At 32.6% G+C, this 17,692-nt stretch overlaps 1 protein-coding gene across 2 annotated transcripts in view; it reads right to left on the bottom strand.

Annotated features, from left to right (window-relative positions):
- The window catches only part of NIPBL (NIPBL cohesin loading factor), a 203,189-nt gene that overhangs the window by 92,375 nt on the left and 93,122 nt on the right, over positions 1-17,692 (bottom strand). For both annotated transcript variants that reach the window (XM_047731887.1, XM_047731888.1), the window contains exons 4-9: positions 16,849-16,976; positions 13,702-13,801; positions 13,010-13,161; positions 9,427-9,587; positions 7,996-8,092; positions 3,526-4,152 (exon numbers count right to left, since the gene is read on the bottom strand). In XM_047731887.1, coding sequence (XP_047587843.1) covers positions 3,526-4,152; positions 7,996-8,092; positions 9,427-9,587; positions 13,010-13,161; positions 13,702-13,801; positions 16,849-16,976 — 1,265 coding nt within the window. The remainder of the gene's footprint in view (positions 1-3,525; positions 4,153-7,995; positions 8,093-9,426; positions 9,588-13,009; positions 13,162-13,701; positions 13,802-16,848; positions 16,977-17,692) is intronic.

The following is a 17,692-nucleotide window of genomic DNA, read 5'->3' as shown; positions in this document are numbered from 1 at the left end:
CCTTTTCAGCATCGGGTGCCATAAGTTTAGCTATCAGAATGCATATAGTTCTGAAGAAAATGCATACAAAAAGATACCACAGTTTCAAAACCAACAATACTGGTCATCTAGATGCTGATATGAAAATAAGATCCAGCTGTTAAAGAAATTCTGAACTTCATTATTCTGGTAAGAAAAAAACTATACACTTGCTGAAATTTACCAGTGATAACTGAAAACACTTAAAACAACACAATTATACACATAGTAGCCAATTATGAAAAATGAAAACCTCCCACCCCTAAACTGCAGTATAAACTAAGTGGTTAACTGTCCTATTTCCAACTAGTCTCTTATTCCAAATGACAGTAGGTAATTTACTTTTTATAAGGGTTATAGTGTAAGAATATCATAACATTATAAAAGACATTAGGAGCCAGTCTAGGCCATTCCTCATACTTACTAACATGGAAAGTGGACCTTAAGAAAAGATGAAATAGGCAAAGATGAACAAAGAAACCCCCTCTTTGACAAAAGAAAGCAGGAATTTTCAGCACATGGAGAAGATATTAATGTCTATGATAGGTCAACCCAGAAGCAAAAATGAACAGCCTTTTAAAATTAATTTATGTAATTAGACACTGAAAATATGAGCAAAGGTTGAGCAAAAAGGTCCTTTAAGAATATTATAAAATATCAGGTTACAGAGATTTAAATATCAGTGTATATGAAACTACCCAAAGAAGGGAGAACAGGCCTAGCTGCCCAAAAAGTGTCTTCTATGTGTGGAACAGAGGTATGTTACATTCTGCCATAACCTAAGTAAAATACTTCTTAAGAGTATTCTATCCCTTTTCTTAAGCTGCATAATGATTAAACAACCATGTTTGTTAAACTTTCTAATTTTATTTATAAGGCATAGTTTTTTCATTTCTGGTCTATTGAAAGGAAGCCTCTCTCAAAACGAATATAATACGAAACAAGCTCAGACCCTACAAAAGAGCTCTTAGTAAAACAAGTAGTCTTTTTTTGTTCCTTACCACCACCAACAGTTGCCAATAATTATAAAAAAGTTCTCAGGTCCATACCTTAGAATGCAGTAAATGTCAATTTCATAATTTAGTCCTAAAATGCAGTGGTAACTAGTAATAAATTCATTTCAAGGAAATATTTCAATTTGCAAGGGCTGACTATAAAACGACCACTTCAGAAAATGTTGCTTTTATTTATGACCTCACTTAGGGTCTTAGAGCAACATACCAGACCTTTAATCTTTCCAAAATCTCAATATAACTGCTTGTAATATAAAACACTATCCCATCACATGGTGCAGAAACTGAATACAAAATGAGAAGGTTCCAATCACAAGTGTTAAGTGGCACCTAAATTCCAAAGGTATTCAAATAAAGCCACAAAATAATGGGAGCATAGCTTTCAGCAAACAAGTTAGAAATGAGCACTAATATGAGGTCTGCAAAATCAGCATTAAGAATTTGGGAAAATACACACACTAAATCATCTAAATCAAACTAAAAATCAGGTAGTTCCAATGAACATTTATTCCTTTAATCCTTATAGCACCAGATACCTCTGTAAGTCAACTTAGAGAATTCAAAATTTTAAGTCAATTCTGCTCTCAACTTTTCAATTAACCTTTGTAGAGCCACACTATCATACATTACAGAGAAAACTGAAGAGATAGTTAAAAGTAAAATATATACTACAAATTTCTGAAAGAACAGTATGCTGTTTGCTAAATTTGTTTTATTTTCCCTAAAAAAGCAGCCTAAAGTAAGTTTGCTATTATACAATTAACTTCATTTACTACCTTTATTTTCTTTCAACTTTTAAAAGTAAAAATTCGGCTTCAACAAATATGATACAATAAATCTTCAGGAAAGTAAAAAGAAAAGAAAAGTTCACCATATCCTGTTTCTGTTCCTACCACCTATTAAAAAATCATTTAAAAAATTAAATCCCTTTTTGAGAACAAAATTTCCAAAACACAGATTAAAATGTCATGCACAAATTCAGTTCTCAAGGCAACTAATATTTCTCAGTCAAGAAATTACAATTTTATGTTTCTTGCAAAACTGTCATAGGATTCAGGAATTTGGGATTAATATCATCAAGAGAAGTTAAATAATACTGCTCTCTTCATTTGACATGCATATACTTCTATAAGAGGTTAGAGAAGGAGATACATTTTGGAACCCATCTAGTTATTATTTCCTGAACCCCACATTACTAAACCAAATAAGAACACTGTGTATCATTTTTTTTTGAAGCCTTACTGTGTATCATTCTTAACATCAATAGTTTTGTAGTTAAAAAAAAATTCCAGTTCCCTAGCTAATAAAATAAAGACTTTATTTGCACCAACCTATGATCTAAGCACTTAGCAAACATCATCATACAACAATTACTAAATAATGTCTGTTTTTTCAGTAATGTTAAAAAGATCCATCATGACAGGAAACATAATACAAATCTTCAACATGCTTCTTAGCCTAGAAACACAATTAATCTAGAAATGATCCTGTCACATAATGAACAAGATCATATATAGAGAGTTCTATGCAACTTTACAAAGTTTTGTTTTATAATTACCAAAAAGAAAGTATCAGAACTATGTATCAATCTGGAATATTTAACTATAAAATTAAAGCATAAAGTATGCTTTGGTTTGGGTAGTCAAATGTGTATATAAATCTGTAAAGGCATCAAACCCATAAATTACGTTACTAATTTCAATCACTGATTCATCAGGCTGTCAAGATTTTCAAGAGTTTTGTACATAATATTCACCAAATAATCAATAATTTTAGGGAGTTACTTTTATCTGATTATAATTTTTTATAGAGCACGAAAGAAGCCCATGAATTCATAGAAGGTGTGACACTCCATCCTAACATACTACTCAAACAAAAAAGGGACACTTAACTCTAATCACCAAAAAAAAAGATCCTTGATCTTTAAGGACTGCTATTTAATATTAATTTAAAATTCTTTCCAGAAATTTTTTACTAAAACAAACCAAAACAAAACAAAAAACCAAACCCAAACTATATTATTAGGAGATGGCGGGACTGGGAACAAAGTGAGAAATCTAACTGAATAAACTTTTCTTAAATGTACTATTCAAAATAATTCTGTATCAGTTACCCTTATTTTGACAGGAAAAAAAAGTGAAGATGCAAAACTGTACTAACATACTTATGGAAAATACATGTGATAGAAACACTAACATTCATTTTAGTGACAAGCACAGATAATATCATTTGATACATAATAGGCGATAGACCTGTGATACAGAATTATCAGATCTCAGATAATTGTTTCAAATAAAAAATGAAAGATTTTAACTTCTGAGGTATAAGCATTAGTAATAAAAATATACCTGAAAGACATAATGCATTATAAAATATAATGGAAAAATAATGGGAAAAAGAGAGTAACTAAAAAAAAACCTTTTCACATTATAATTACATATTTGCCCAGAGTAAATATAAATATGTGGAAGTGGTAGTAATGAGGTTAGTTTACCTTTGTCTTGAACTTCTTTTGAAAAGCGCTCCCTTTCAATAGCTGATTCTCTCTCTATTCGTTCAATTTCAGCTAATGCATCCAATTCCACTTCATCATATATAGGTCCCTGTTGTGATACCTGTTGCTGATTCTGTACCACAGAAGTCTGGGGCTGTTTCGTAGCAATTGAAGTGTTCTGTTGTAAAACAGGCACTTGATTTGCTGGAAGGAATGCTGTTTGTTCTTGCTGCGACAAACACTGAGCAGCATTTAGTGGGCGGTTTACATCCTGTGGAGTAATGGGTGTTTTTGAAGTCTGTCCTGGGTACTGCACATTAAAAGGAATATCATTTTCTGAAACATTGCTATTTTCCATACCAGAAAGCATATCCTCTTGCTGGTCCATGTCTGAAGACCTTACACGAGAAAGTCTTAATGTAAGTTTAGTAGAGTCCTTGGATGGAGAACTAATGATATCATACATTGCAGCTTTCTCACTCTGGTCTTTTTCATCCTTGCCTAATTTCATTTTCTTTTGCTTCTTTTGTTTTCTTTCTGGAGAATCTAGCAGGATGTCTGGTGGAACATCTCGAGGTGATGAACAAGGTAGAGGCTGAGACTGAAGAATTAAAGATGGTCTTGATCCTAGAAAAGCAATTCAACAGGAATGAACTGTACTAGTTTTACATTTGCTTACACTGTGATAGAAATATTAAACAAGTGACAACATTGTAATGCAAGAAAAAAAATTAGGAAATTATCTAATCTCAGCCCCTTATTTACAAAATACAGAAAGAAAGTCTAAAGACTTGTCCCCCATAATCTTTTAGTTTGCTCATTGAGAATCCAGGTTTAAATTTAAGTATGAATATTCCATCTTCCAAATCAGTATTATGTTATTTCTATTTCTGTCCCTATAAAATATATTTAGCTTGAAAACAGTAAAGGAGTTCATTGTTTCTAAAGATGATACAACACAAATATTTTGAGCAAATACTCTCTATTTTTTCACTTATTATCTAGGAAAACTGACAAGACCAAAGTAAGAATAAGTCTGTCAACTTATAAAATAATAAATTAATGCCAGAAACTACATTCAAATGAATATTTACTGGTATAAGAAAAAGAAAGTGGGAACAGTTAAAATTTTTAGAATCTTCACTTACTTTACAAAGTGGTGGTTAAATACTGATTTATACCTTTATGTGGTGTTCTCTTTCTCCCTCCACTTAACATCATTCACATACTCTCTTCAGCTTGCTAATCCTCCTTTTATTAGAAAAATATGCAAGTCCAGCAAATATCAAGGCTCAATAAAATATCTTCAGCCCAGATCCCATTAATTTAAAAAATGCTATATGATACAAGGAAGTGGTAAAAATAAGCTAATCAAATGGAAAAATTCTCCTAGATAACAAGCTGTTAAATGAGGAAAAATGCATTGCTATGCTTCAGAAATATAACTGTTACATTTCTTATTGTTAGACTATAAAATGTTTAAAAACCCATAGGATATTATAAAAATCAGTCAGGATGAAAGTGCTTTATAGAAAGAACTTAAACCTAGACTTAAATTAAGGTCATATATGTGTGTGTGTGTGTGTGTGTGTATGTATATGTATTATGTATATGTATCATGTATTTCCATGATATGTAAATCTGCCCTTTCAATCAGCAATGTTAATATATTTAAAGTGTGATACAGAAAAATAACTTTTTTAGAGAACATATTAGCTAAAACATGCAAAAGAAGCAACTGGCACAATTCTTTTTTTTTTTTTTTAAGACTTGATTTATTTGTCAGAGGGAGAGAGAGAGGGAGAACACAAGCAGGGGAGCAGCAGGCAGAGGGAGAAGCAGATTCCCCATTGAACAAGGACCCTGGTATCATGATCTGAGCTGAAAGCAGATGCTTAACCGACTAAGCCACCCAGATGTAGCTGAAGCAATTTCCTAGAAATGTTAGTTTTAAGTTATGTCAACAGACAGTGTTTTTAGACAGCTTATATGGGAAGTTAAAAAGAAATGAAACTAACATTTTTGGATGATCTATTTTGTCAGAGTTTGTGCAAGGTGCTTTGCACATCAAGTCACTTAAATAATTTACAACAACCTTGATTTGTATTATCATCACTGTTGTGCAGAAAGGAACATGAAGCTTATAGAGGTTAAGAAACCTGCCCAAGGTTATATAGCTAGCAAACCTGAAAAATTTAAACCCAGATTTTTCTAATATCTGAATTACAATACACCATATTGCCTTTGTATTTAAAATTTTTGTGACAATTTATATATATTTTAGAACAGAGTTAAAATTCCAGCAGTTCACCAAAAAAATCAAATTAGAATGACAATGCATTTAACCTTCAAAACTAGTTGGAAAACAACCTCATGAACATTAGTAGAGGTTTCTGATGAATAGTGTGCTCAAGAAGTTGTTCTCATCTCAAGTTTTTTTTCTTTCTATCTAAGGTTATCCAACCAACCATCCATCCATCCATCCATCCATTCTCAAGAGTTAGAGGAAAAATAGGGTGATTATCTAGATCAACCAGCTATCCCACTGTTACTCCTCCCTGGCAGTCTGAATAATTTCTCACCCTGACAATACTTGTGAGATATGTACCTAACTTTGATGCCTACCCTAAAATAGAGTTATTCTGAAATTCGCTCTCTCTTTTACAAGCTGAGTTATTTTTATCCCTGAAAATTCATAGAATTCTAGAATAAGAATCGCTCATAAAAGTTCAACTTTCACCCTAGGAAGAATGTGTTCCAACTCTTTGATTAGAGACAATCTGTGAAAAAAAAAAAAATCTTTATAATAAGAGGCACACCAGTCCATGATTTAGAAGCTATAATTAGAAATTCTCAGGAATAGAGAAAATTTATTATCAGCTATATCACAATTAATTACAAAGCTAATTCTTTAACATGGAATATAATATTCTCTTCCAGTAACTCTGGTAATTCAAATTATCATACTTTAATTTTAAGTACTTCTAAAAAAAGCCCAAACTTGGACTTATTCAAAATTTTATGAGTCTAGAATACACAAAAGTCCACGCAAGGTTTTTTGGAAATTTGAAGATAAAATTCATGTCCATAAGACAGCATAAGATAAATTATTAGAAAAAATATAAACTAATGAATGGTTTAAGAAGATTATGGGAGAAGGATCCATGGAAGATCACCCATTTAACTTAGAACTTGAAAAGACAGGATTTTTTATCTTTAGATTTTTTTCTAAATCTATCTTTAGATTTTTTCTAAATCTAAGAGATTTAGAGAGGTAAAATAGAATGGGCTTGATTTTGACAAGTGGCTACATGAGAGGTGAAAGACAACTTCTTCCCCCCCCCCTTTTTTAAAAAAGATTTTATTTATTTATTTGATAGAGAGAATAAGAGAGAGCAAGTATGAGGGTTAGGTAAGGACAGAGGAGAAGCAGACCCCCTGCTGAGCAGGGAGCTGGATTCGGGACTCAATCAGGGGACTCCAGGATCATAACCTGAGCTGAAGGCAGTTGCTCAACCAACTGAGCCACCCAGGTGCCCGAGATTAGTGACAACTTAACAATGGTTCAGGACTATAAAGTCATTAAACTAAATTGGAATGGCAAAAAGAACTGGGGGAACAATCTTGAAAATGAATCTGAAATACCAGCTAGACATGAGGAAAATGAACCAAAAAATTACAACTTGGGACACAGGGCTGGAGCCAAAGACATTGATATGGCAATCCTGTTCACAAAAGTAATCAATGTTATTACCAAAACTGAGTGAAAGAGTGAAGGAGAAAAGTACAATGGGGGATTAAAAGTCCAACAATAGAAATCTTGAGGAATGAGAGAACAGATAGAAGAGCTAATGAAAAAAAAAAAAAAAAAATGAAAAGAAGTATAAGAAAACCAGTGGACGTGATATGAAAAAAGTTTTTTCAGGAAGGTGGATGATGGGGAAAGCAGATCAATAATTTCAAATGTTTAAGAGAGGTTAAGTAGGCTGCTGTTTGAAAAGACCATTGGATTTATCAGTGACAACAATACTGTATATATATCTGAAAACACTATCAATAGTTTACAGGGATAACTACAGGTTTCTTTCCTCAATAAATGAAAAACAATAAAGAATAGTTTTCGGTATCTGCAACTAAGAAGTTTGAGTTCTTCACTCAACTTGAAATAGGAAATGCTAGGGTGCCTGTAGGGCTTAGTTGGTTAAGTGCCCGAATTTTGATTTCAGCTCAGGTCATGACCTCAATGTTGTGAGACTGAGCCCTGGGTTGGGCTCCACACTGGGCACAGAGCCTGCTAAGATTCTCTCTCTGCCACGCCACTTAAAAAAAAAAAAATATATATATATATATATATATGTATATATGTGTGTATATATATGTGTGTGTGTATGTATATGTGTGTGTGTGTGTGTGTGTGTGTATATATATATATATATGAAATGATAATGGAAATTTTAGTTACAATAATACCTTTAGGAGTTCCATCACTTCCAGCAGGGGAGCATACTGGTTGTGGAGACCTCAAGGGAAAAGATGCAGCATTCCTCATTGTTGAAGAATCTCCATCCTAAGAACAGAGTATAAAATTTATACCCCAAACGATAGGAGAGGCTTTAGAGAAATCTTAAACAGACCAATAAAAGACATAAACTACTGACAAGTAAAGTGTTGGTATTCAAAAGCATAATTCTTCTGCACTTTCCTGTTTTCTTCATGGTAAATCTTAGAAGAATTGAAACTGTATCCAAAAGAATCAACAGCCTATGCATGGCAATGAATAAGAAAACTGGTATTACTACTATGCTCCATTTTTTTTTTTTTTTTTTTTAAACTATTTTCTACATAAGGAGCTGTGAACACCCTACCAGGCTATAAACGTCTAGAGGGTAGAGTTCACGGTCATCTTTGTTATCCTTATATACATATAACTTATCTGATAATACCACCAAACCTATAACATATAACTTATCTGATAATACCACAAAACCAATTCCAGTATATGGACTATCTTAAAACATCAAAGCAACCTTAAATTTCAGGGAATAAAGTTATGTGCAAGTTTTAGAGGTAAGAAGAACTATGTATTAATATATAAAGGTTCATTATTTAAAGGAACATTTTTGTGTGAACAAGTATTTAAAAATGAAACTATATTTCATTAAGAACCAAAATGTCTACATGTCTATAGCCAAGGACCGGCAAACTTCTTCTGTAAAGGGACAGATAATAAATATTTTAGACTTTGTGAGCCACATGTAGTTTCTGCCACATACTGTTCTTTGTTGTTTAAAAATGTAAAAGCCGTTCTTAGTTGTAGGTCAAACTACTGGCCAGTTCACCAACCTCACTAGAGACTAAGCTCTGTGAACATAGGAACCACATGGTACATTGCTATATTCTCAGACCTGGTATCACCCTTGAAAAACAGTAGATACCATTTAAACCATGGAATCAAAATAGGTTATGAAATGAGTTGGGATTGGGAGGGAGACAAAACATAAGAGACTCTTAATCTCACAAAACAAACTGAGGTTGCTGGTGGCAGGGTGGTTTGGAGAGGGAGGTTGCATTATGGACACTGGGGAGGGTATGTGATATGGTGAGTGCTGTGAAGTGTGTGAGCCTGATGATTCACAGACCTGTGCCCCTGAGGCAAACAGTAATACATTAATAAAAATAATTTTAAAAAATCCTGTTCTGTGAAACCCTTTGATAGATACGTTACTTGCAGTTTGAGGGATTAAGCCTCAAGGATACATTTATTAGACATACTAAGTGCCAAATAAAGACCAGGTAAATCCCCCCCCCCAAAAAACAAAACACCAAAAAAACACAAAATAGGTTATGAAACAAATATTAGCACTATTTTATTACCTCAATGACAACTAATATATTACATACGTCACTACTTAGCCTGTGCACCATGTGTAGGTAGTCATCACTTGAGCCATGTCTAGGATTATCAGCATGATGATTAGCTGAATTGCCAGACAACGGGCCAGAAACTTTATTATCATGTATGTTTCTCAAACCACCTGCAACAATGGGACTTGATACTGATGCTGAAATTAATAAGAATAAAAACAAAAAGCTTTATAAAAATAAACTGTTAAAATAATGATTGTTCACAAAATAATTAAGCATACAGAAATTAAAGAAATATATTGAGCACTCACATACTCTCTAATGCTTGATCAAATCTTAACACTGTAACACATCATTCCAATCCATTTTTGAAAAGAAAACATCAGATAAGGTTGATGCTCTATGGAGAGCATCATATACATATACATGCATATTCCTATCCTCTGTTCCTTTCCCCTTACTTCATAAAAAAGTAACCACCATACTGAATTCACAGTTTACTCTATAATATCATTATGCCTTTACTATAAATGAATATTTTCCTAAATAATTCAGAGCGCTGTTTCACATATAACTTTATATAAATGGTATGCTATATGTATGTATATATCCTTCTCTAACTTGCTTTTTATCCATTTTTACATGTAGTATTAAACTCACATATTTTAAGGAAACAGATATATTCTGTTGCATAATGTAAACAATATTCCATTCTTATATTCAATGTTTTCATTGCTTCAGTATTTCTGCTGTCATAAACAATGCATATTCTTGTACATGTATACATGTACCTGTATTGTATTCTTATACATAACTTTTTTACAAATGTGTCTAGGAGTGAAACTGCTGGATACGCCCATTTTAATTTTTTTTAGAAGACTTTATTTATTTATTTGACATAGAGAGTGAGAGAGCACAAGCACCGGGAGCAGCAGAGGGAGAAAGGGAGAAGCAGGCTCCCCACTGAGGTGGGAGCCTAACTTGGGGCTAAATCCCAGGACACTGAGATCATGACCCGAGCTGAAGGCAGACTCTTAACTGACTGAGCCACCCAGGTACCCCTGGATATGTCCATTTTTAAACCTTACTAAATATTAACAAATAGCTTTCCAAATTACTTATGTCCATTTGTACTCCACTGGCAGTATATCAGAGATCTTACTGCTTTATATCCTTGTCAACCTGAGAATGGGAATGTGTCTGATTGTCACTTTAACTGTGTTACATTTCCTTGATTAATAGTGAAGCCACGCATCTTTTCATGGTCTACTAGCCACTCAGATTCCCTCCTTAACACAAATCATAAGAACACAGTCTTCTACATTTTCTTTTAAAATTTTTCAGTTTTGTTTTTTGTCACGCTTAGGTCTTTAATCCATCTTATCTGTGTAGTTGAGACAGGAATTCAATTTTACTTTTTTCCATATGGATAACTAATTGTCTCAGCACATGGTAGAACTTACAGATAAAACTGGGTATGTTGGGACGCCTGGGTGGCTCAGTTGGTTAAGCAGCTGCCTTCGGCTCAGGTCATGATCCCAGAGTCCTGGGATCGAGTCCCACATCGGGCTCCTTGCTCGGCAGGGAGCCTGCTTCTCCCTCTGCCTCTGCCTGCCACTCTGTATGCCTGTGCTCGCTCTCTCTTCCTCTCTCTCTCTCTGATAAATAAATAAAATCTTTAAAAAAAAAAAAAAACTGGGTATGTTTTATCTTCTTCCCTTTTCTTAAGGGAGAGAGAGAGAATCTGAACTACTAAAGGATGCATATACATTGTGAATTATGATATTGTCAAAATGCTCTCTAAAAAGATTGTACCAATTTACATCCCTATGAAGAATGTAGGAAGTTCAAATTTCCCTGCACATTTGTTGATACTAGGTATCACACAACTAAAAAATGTTTACTCATAGAGTTAATATAAAATTTTATTTCATTTTAATTTTGATTCACATCTTTAATCAGATCATGTTTTGAAGAGAAAAAAGGGATAAGAAAGACATATGTGGGACAACTGGTGATAAATGAATATAGATTGCATTATTAAATGCATATTAAGATTGCATATTAAATGATTATACAGAACTGTTCTTATTTTTTTTAGAGGTGAATTATTACATTTGGTGTTTATATAACTTCCTTCCTCTTAGCAGATGTATTTAATGGAAAAGAGTTATGACGCCTGTTGATGAAGGGGTTCACTGAGCTCATCTTTCAACTTTTCTACACAGCTAAAATTTTTGTAACATTAAGTTGAAAAAAGTTTTAAATGTTACCTTCCACATACTCTAAATTTCCATATATATATATTTGCCTTATTTCTGGATTCTTTTCTGTCCCATTTATCTACTCACTTGTTCCTTCCACACTATATTTTACTTGTGATAACCTTAGTATCTAGGTGGGGCTAATCCCTGAGTAACATTTGTAGTTTCTCAAATATCAGAGAATGTCCAATAATTCTGTTTCATTACTGAACAGGCAAATGTTCAAACTAACATTTCTCTTTTGATTTTGTGATTTCAACTTCTGGAAAAGCTGGGTTTATCTTGTTCAAAAAACAACAATCAGAGTAAAAGTTGACGTTCTTTCCTAGACGTATGAATGCGCATGTGATATTTCCTTAAGAAACAAATGTGTCCTTTTAATGTTTTTCTTTGATTACAGTTAAAATGTTCCTTACACCTTTGTGTGCCAGAGTATACTAATATTTCACAAGTAACAAGAACATACAAAATACATACATACTCATGTTCGGCACTCAAACTGAATTCTATAATGTTGGAGGTCAAATGTGTGACCTGCCTCCTAATTTTCCCTTAAATTAGTGTATAAAATAGTCTCAACCTCGTATTTCATTAACTAGTTTTGGGAAACCAGAAGATGGCTGTTTTGATTGAAGACTAAATTAGAAGTCTGTAGGTTAAAAAGTTTATGTAAAGGACATTTAACTCCATGCAATATAGAAAAGAATACACTCAGAAACTAGTAACTGAATGCAAATGTTAAAAATTTGCTGTTAATTACGGGGGACAAAAACACACAAATTTTTGTATTCCCTTTTGTACTTTTTAAAAATTTTCCAAAAAGTGCATACTTTTTAAAAAATTTTAAGTATATACTTTATTTACATTACTAATAAAAAATAATTTCGAAGTCATGACATATGTCCCAAAGCACTATAACCTTAAAAAGACATTACCAACTGATTTCAACTGAGAACTAGTAATCTAATTCCATAAATTTTTGCATCTAAGATAATTTTCTCTATCAGCACTGTATTTAGCCTATAGTAAAATTTTCACACTATATATCCTCTACCAATTAAAACATAATTCTTCTTCAGCTTTAGTGCTATGTAAGAAGAAAGCCCAATTAAGAAAAATAAGAATACTTCCTATTTTCATAACTAGGTATCTAGTTGTGTAACAGGTATCTCATAATTAGGTATCTCAGTTGTATAATAACCTAATCCAAAGAATCATAGGACAGGGATCCTTTTACCTCCCAAATGATGAATTTCAGGATAGTGTTTTAGTTTGTATTTTAAAAATTATAAAAACAAAAAATAAATTCGCTGAAATTACAGGCATTCCCTATAAATAAACCACGAATTTCTTACCTTGTTGCATCTGTGGATGTGTTGTGTAACTTGAAGGATGGGAATATGGCATGTATCCTGCAGGGCTTTGTGGGGCATATGGACTAGGCACTGGGCTATTTTGTTGTGGCATAAATCTGTTCCCAGAGCTTGTCTGTGGTGGCACAAACCGGCTAAAACCCAAAATCCAAATAAACAATATCAGGAAATGAAATACATACGCTATTCCCGGAAATTTCACTGCCATAAAATTTTCCAAACTCTGATTTGTATAAAACAAAATATACAAACAGTAAATTTTGAAAAACAGAGAATATAAAAATTATTCTTGATTCATAATTTAAGAATTACACTGAACAATTTGTAAAAACAGGTAATTCATTTATTTTACTTGCATAAAAGCATCCATTTAAGATAAAGTCATGCTCCCTAAATTCTACTCTATAAATTTTATTATCTCAAATACATTATTTTAATACATTATTTGTCTGTATGAATTTAAGTTACTAAGATGCTAGTTCAATTAGTGTATTAGAACATTTCTGTATCTGACATTTTAAGACAAAAGTTCATGTGAATTACTACTTAAGGCAAAGCATCTTAATTTTTCAACTACATATAATTCACCATTACCTAAAGGTATGTATACAGTGTACATTCAAAAGCATAATCATCACAGAAAATAATACTTCATAAAATGATGCATATATTACCTGGAGGGGCTATGTGAGATAGTGGTTTGTTGATAATTGGAAGATGCAGGACTACTGTGCATGGAATTCTGAGAAAGTTTATACTGAGACATCATCATTCCTACATATCACATAAAAATGAAAAGCATATTATTTTTTTTAATGGTAAAATATCTTTTAAATAATTTAAAGCAATTGCTCTATGACAAACATTCAAAAGTTCTTTCTGTTCTTTCCTTTTTTTGACCCACATGTTCATTTTGAAGAGCAAAATAGAGAAACTAAGTTTCAAGTACAACCAATTTTACCAAAACATCCTTTTACCATGTAACTAATCCAGGACCAGAGACAGAGATTTAATTAAAAAAATTTTTTTTACTTGATTACTTAATGTCCGATCATTTAGCCTTACAATTGAAAAGAACCTTTAGAAGTCACTTTATCTACCTGTAACCAAATACCACACAATTCCTCCTACAATTGGTCCTTGGGTGTTTTTTCCATTACATGGACTACTTTATTACAGACATCTCCAGTCTTTAAGGCTTTATTTCACAAAACCACTTGTTTTACTCATTTCACAGATTTCAGTTTTAAAAAAATACTATTTTATAGAAGGGCCCAAAGTTTTGAGTTGCTGCAACTTCCATCTGAATGTTTTGATGTGAAACAGAATGCTCCTATTCCCTCTTCCACAATAATTCTTTGCCACATAGTAAAGATTAAATGAATATTTGATTAAATAATAAAAATGTGAGGATAGCTTTAAGATTCTCATATTTCTTTTTAAGGTAGACACTATTCATTTATTACACAAATGACATTTTGTTATATAGAAGATACAGAAAAATTCAGTTATTTAGACATTTTAAAATCAAATACAAAATCAGTGACCCTGAACTTTCTTATGTATAGCTTATCTTTTGGGGAGCTTCAAGCATCACATTATATTCTTAAATTCCATTTCCTGCTACTGATATGAAAAGTGCCTTTCACCAAAAACATTCAAACAGAAGTTACATGTTCATTTGCCAGAAATACTGCAGTAGGGATTCTAGTTCTGAAACAGTAGGTGAATGAGATGAGGGCTCAAAATCATCTCAGAATTTATCACTAAAAATGTGTTTTCTTTTACATGCAGTCGAAATTAACTTCTGAGCTTTCTCTTCCAACTCAAATTCAGTAGTAAATCATAACGTTCCACAGCTTAATAATTACTATAATTATTGATTTTGTGTGTGTGTGTGTGTGTGTGTGTGTGTGTGTGGAGAGGGAGGGCAATCCTCTAGAAGATGAGAGTTAAAAAATGTTTCCCCTGAATTAACAGTCTGGAACAAGTTGGAATTACTAGTTTGACAGCAATGGCTTTATTTAAAAAGGGGGCAAATGAAATTTCTAATAGTCCCTTCTGATTATCTCAAAGTTCCAAAGAACTATGAATAAAGTGATTTGCATATTATTAAATATGCTCCATATGTGTGACTCACATTTACATTTAGCAACCAAAAATCACCTTTTCAAATTTTAAAGCCAAATATCACCAGGGAAACGCTTAGAAAAAAATCATAATACGCAATGAATCAATTCATTTTTTAATGCTAAGTTTATGTTTTCACGAAGTATGATATGGAGAAGTTAATGTTTTTGACTAAGATATAAGTGCATGTAGTATAAAATACTAAATGAGTGATTGAAAGGTAAATACTCTAAACGCTTTTTATTAGGGTGATTTACTACCCAAATTAAATATTTTAAATATTTTAAAATGTTACAAAATGTAGTATAAGTAATTTTGGAAGACTTTCTTTATTGAATTTTATTTTATTTTTTTAAAGACTTTATTTATTTGACAGCGAGAGACAGAGTGAAAGAGGGAACACAAACAGAGGGCTTGGGAGAGGGAGAAGCAGGCTCCTTGCCTAGCAGGAAGCCCGATGTGGAGCTCAATCCTAGGACCCTGGGATCATGAGGAGCTGAAGGCAGACGCTTAACAAGTGAGCCACCCAGGTGTCCCCTTTATTCAATTTTATATATACTCACATTATCTTATACTTAATGCTCCTATCCTGTAAGTTTCTCTTTCAATCAATGATCTCTCCATATTTTCTTTCATTGCAACATTCTTCCAGAGCATTTAATTCTAGATTTACTTTCACCATTTCTGTCTGTCTCCTCCTACTGCAATCTAGCTTGTTGGTTCCGGTGAAGAATCAATTATCAAAGTAATTCTAGATTTACTTTCACCATTCCTATCTGTCTCCTCCTACTGCAATCTAGTTGTTGGTTCTGGTGAAGAATAAGTGTCCTGCAAACCTGCCTTCGATTTGCAGAAAGGGGGTTTGGGCAGAAGCATTTCCATAAACTCACTTTGGGGAATGAAGAGTAACTAGGCAATTGCTTTAAAAACACAACTCACACTCAAATACAAGACTAGGAAATGGAGTGGAGGGCAATATTCTTAAATATAATTCATCTGTTAACTAAGTTGAACTTGAATTGTCTAAACTATTCCCTTCTATTTTAATCTTGAGAGCCAAATAAGTATGTGGGCTTGAGAAATTCAGTACAAATGCTCATGGGTACTCCTTGACTACATAAAAATCATATCTATATTGAATATCATATTTTTATGCTTTTTATGGTATTTATTATAAATAGGTTTTTTCCTTAATAACAATAATACTTAAAACCTACTTTTCTGTTGCTAAGGCAACAGAAGTGTTATACCAATTTACTATATAACATGAATGTAATCATCAGTACTAAAACTTGGTACAATTAGTTATACAAGTACTGCATGTTGAAAAGCTCTGCAAATATTTTTATTATATGATTAATGAAAAGACTTCTTTCATACCAATTCCATGATTTTCTAAAATAAAAAGACTTCTAAAGCTCTTTGATTAAGTGAATGAATGCATTCTGAAATATCTAACAAAATATACTTTAGCTTTGTCTAATTCCCAAGGAATTTAGTTACATATTAAACTGTAAGAATATTAACAGCCATTTAGTTTCCTTCTTATTCTTGGCTGGATTCAAGTTATCAACTTCATAGATGACAGGCTACCTTATTAAAGGAGACACCTGAATTTAATTACATGTGAAACAAGCTCTGACAAGAGACCCACAAAAAAATATAATATGAAAATCAATGAAAAACCTCACCACTTTGTACATATCTGTTCTGCATACTTTTCTCCCTGAAAACATTAGGACTCCTTGCCAGGACGGCCTGCAACAAGACTGGTATGTCGCCTTCTGGATCATCACTGCCAAGGTTATCTTTTAACTCTCTGGAATTAAAAAAGATAAATATCAAAAATCAGAATAGTGAATAAGAATTCCCCATTCTATATTAGTTAGATAGCAATTCACTAGTGAAATTCAGAAAAGATTGAACTAGAAAATAAAAATCTATGGCATAAAAAAAAAAAAATCACAAAAGATGTCCAAAAACTTCATGGATTTTTGAAGATGCTATTCCTGGAACAGAATTATCAAAAATGACAGGGAAGAGTTCTTCTAAGGAAAACTTTTTTCCCCATTTTATTTTTAAAAGAGGGAAAAAAGCCCCCCAACAAGGGAAAAAAAAAAAGCCTCAAACATGATTTTATGGAACTATGAGTTTATTAGTTTATTTAAGAATGTTCACATTAGTTTCAAAGTAGAAAATAGAATCAACTCTAAACTATTTAAAATAATGAAAGGGTACAGAGATGATAATTATGCATAGAAGCTGGTGTTTGGGCTTAGAATATATTTTCTCTCTTACATTTGAATATGAGTCTGCCTTTTTGAGAATGTCCTCTGAATAAAATAATGCTGCCACATTGGTTAAGACAAGACCCAGAGGTTATGCAATTTTTCCATCTAATATTCTTTTCTCAAATAAAGTCATCTGGGGGCAAAAAACCCCCAAGCAACTGGTCAAGCATAGTTGTAATTTTCAATAAACTTAAAAGTAAGTAGCAAATTAAATTTACAACAATGGAACATAAGTGATAAAATT

The sequence above is a fragment of the Lutra lutra genome, chromosome 5, assembly GCF_902655055.1.
Source record: "Lutra lutra chromosome 5, mLutLut1.2, whole genome shotgun sequence".
Lineage (NCBI taxonomy): Eukaryota > Metazoa > Chordata > Mammalia > Carnivora > Mustelidae > Lutra > Lutra lutra.
Note: the sequence above shows the minus strand (reverse complement) of the source record. Positions and strands in the feature narration are given on the sequence as shown.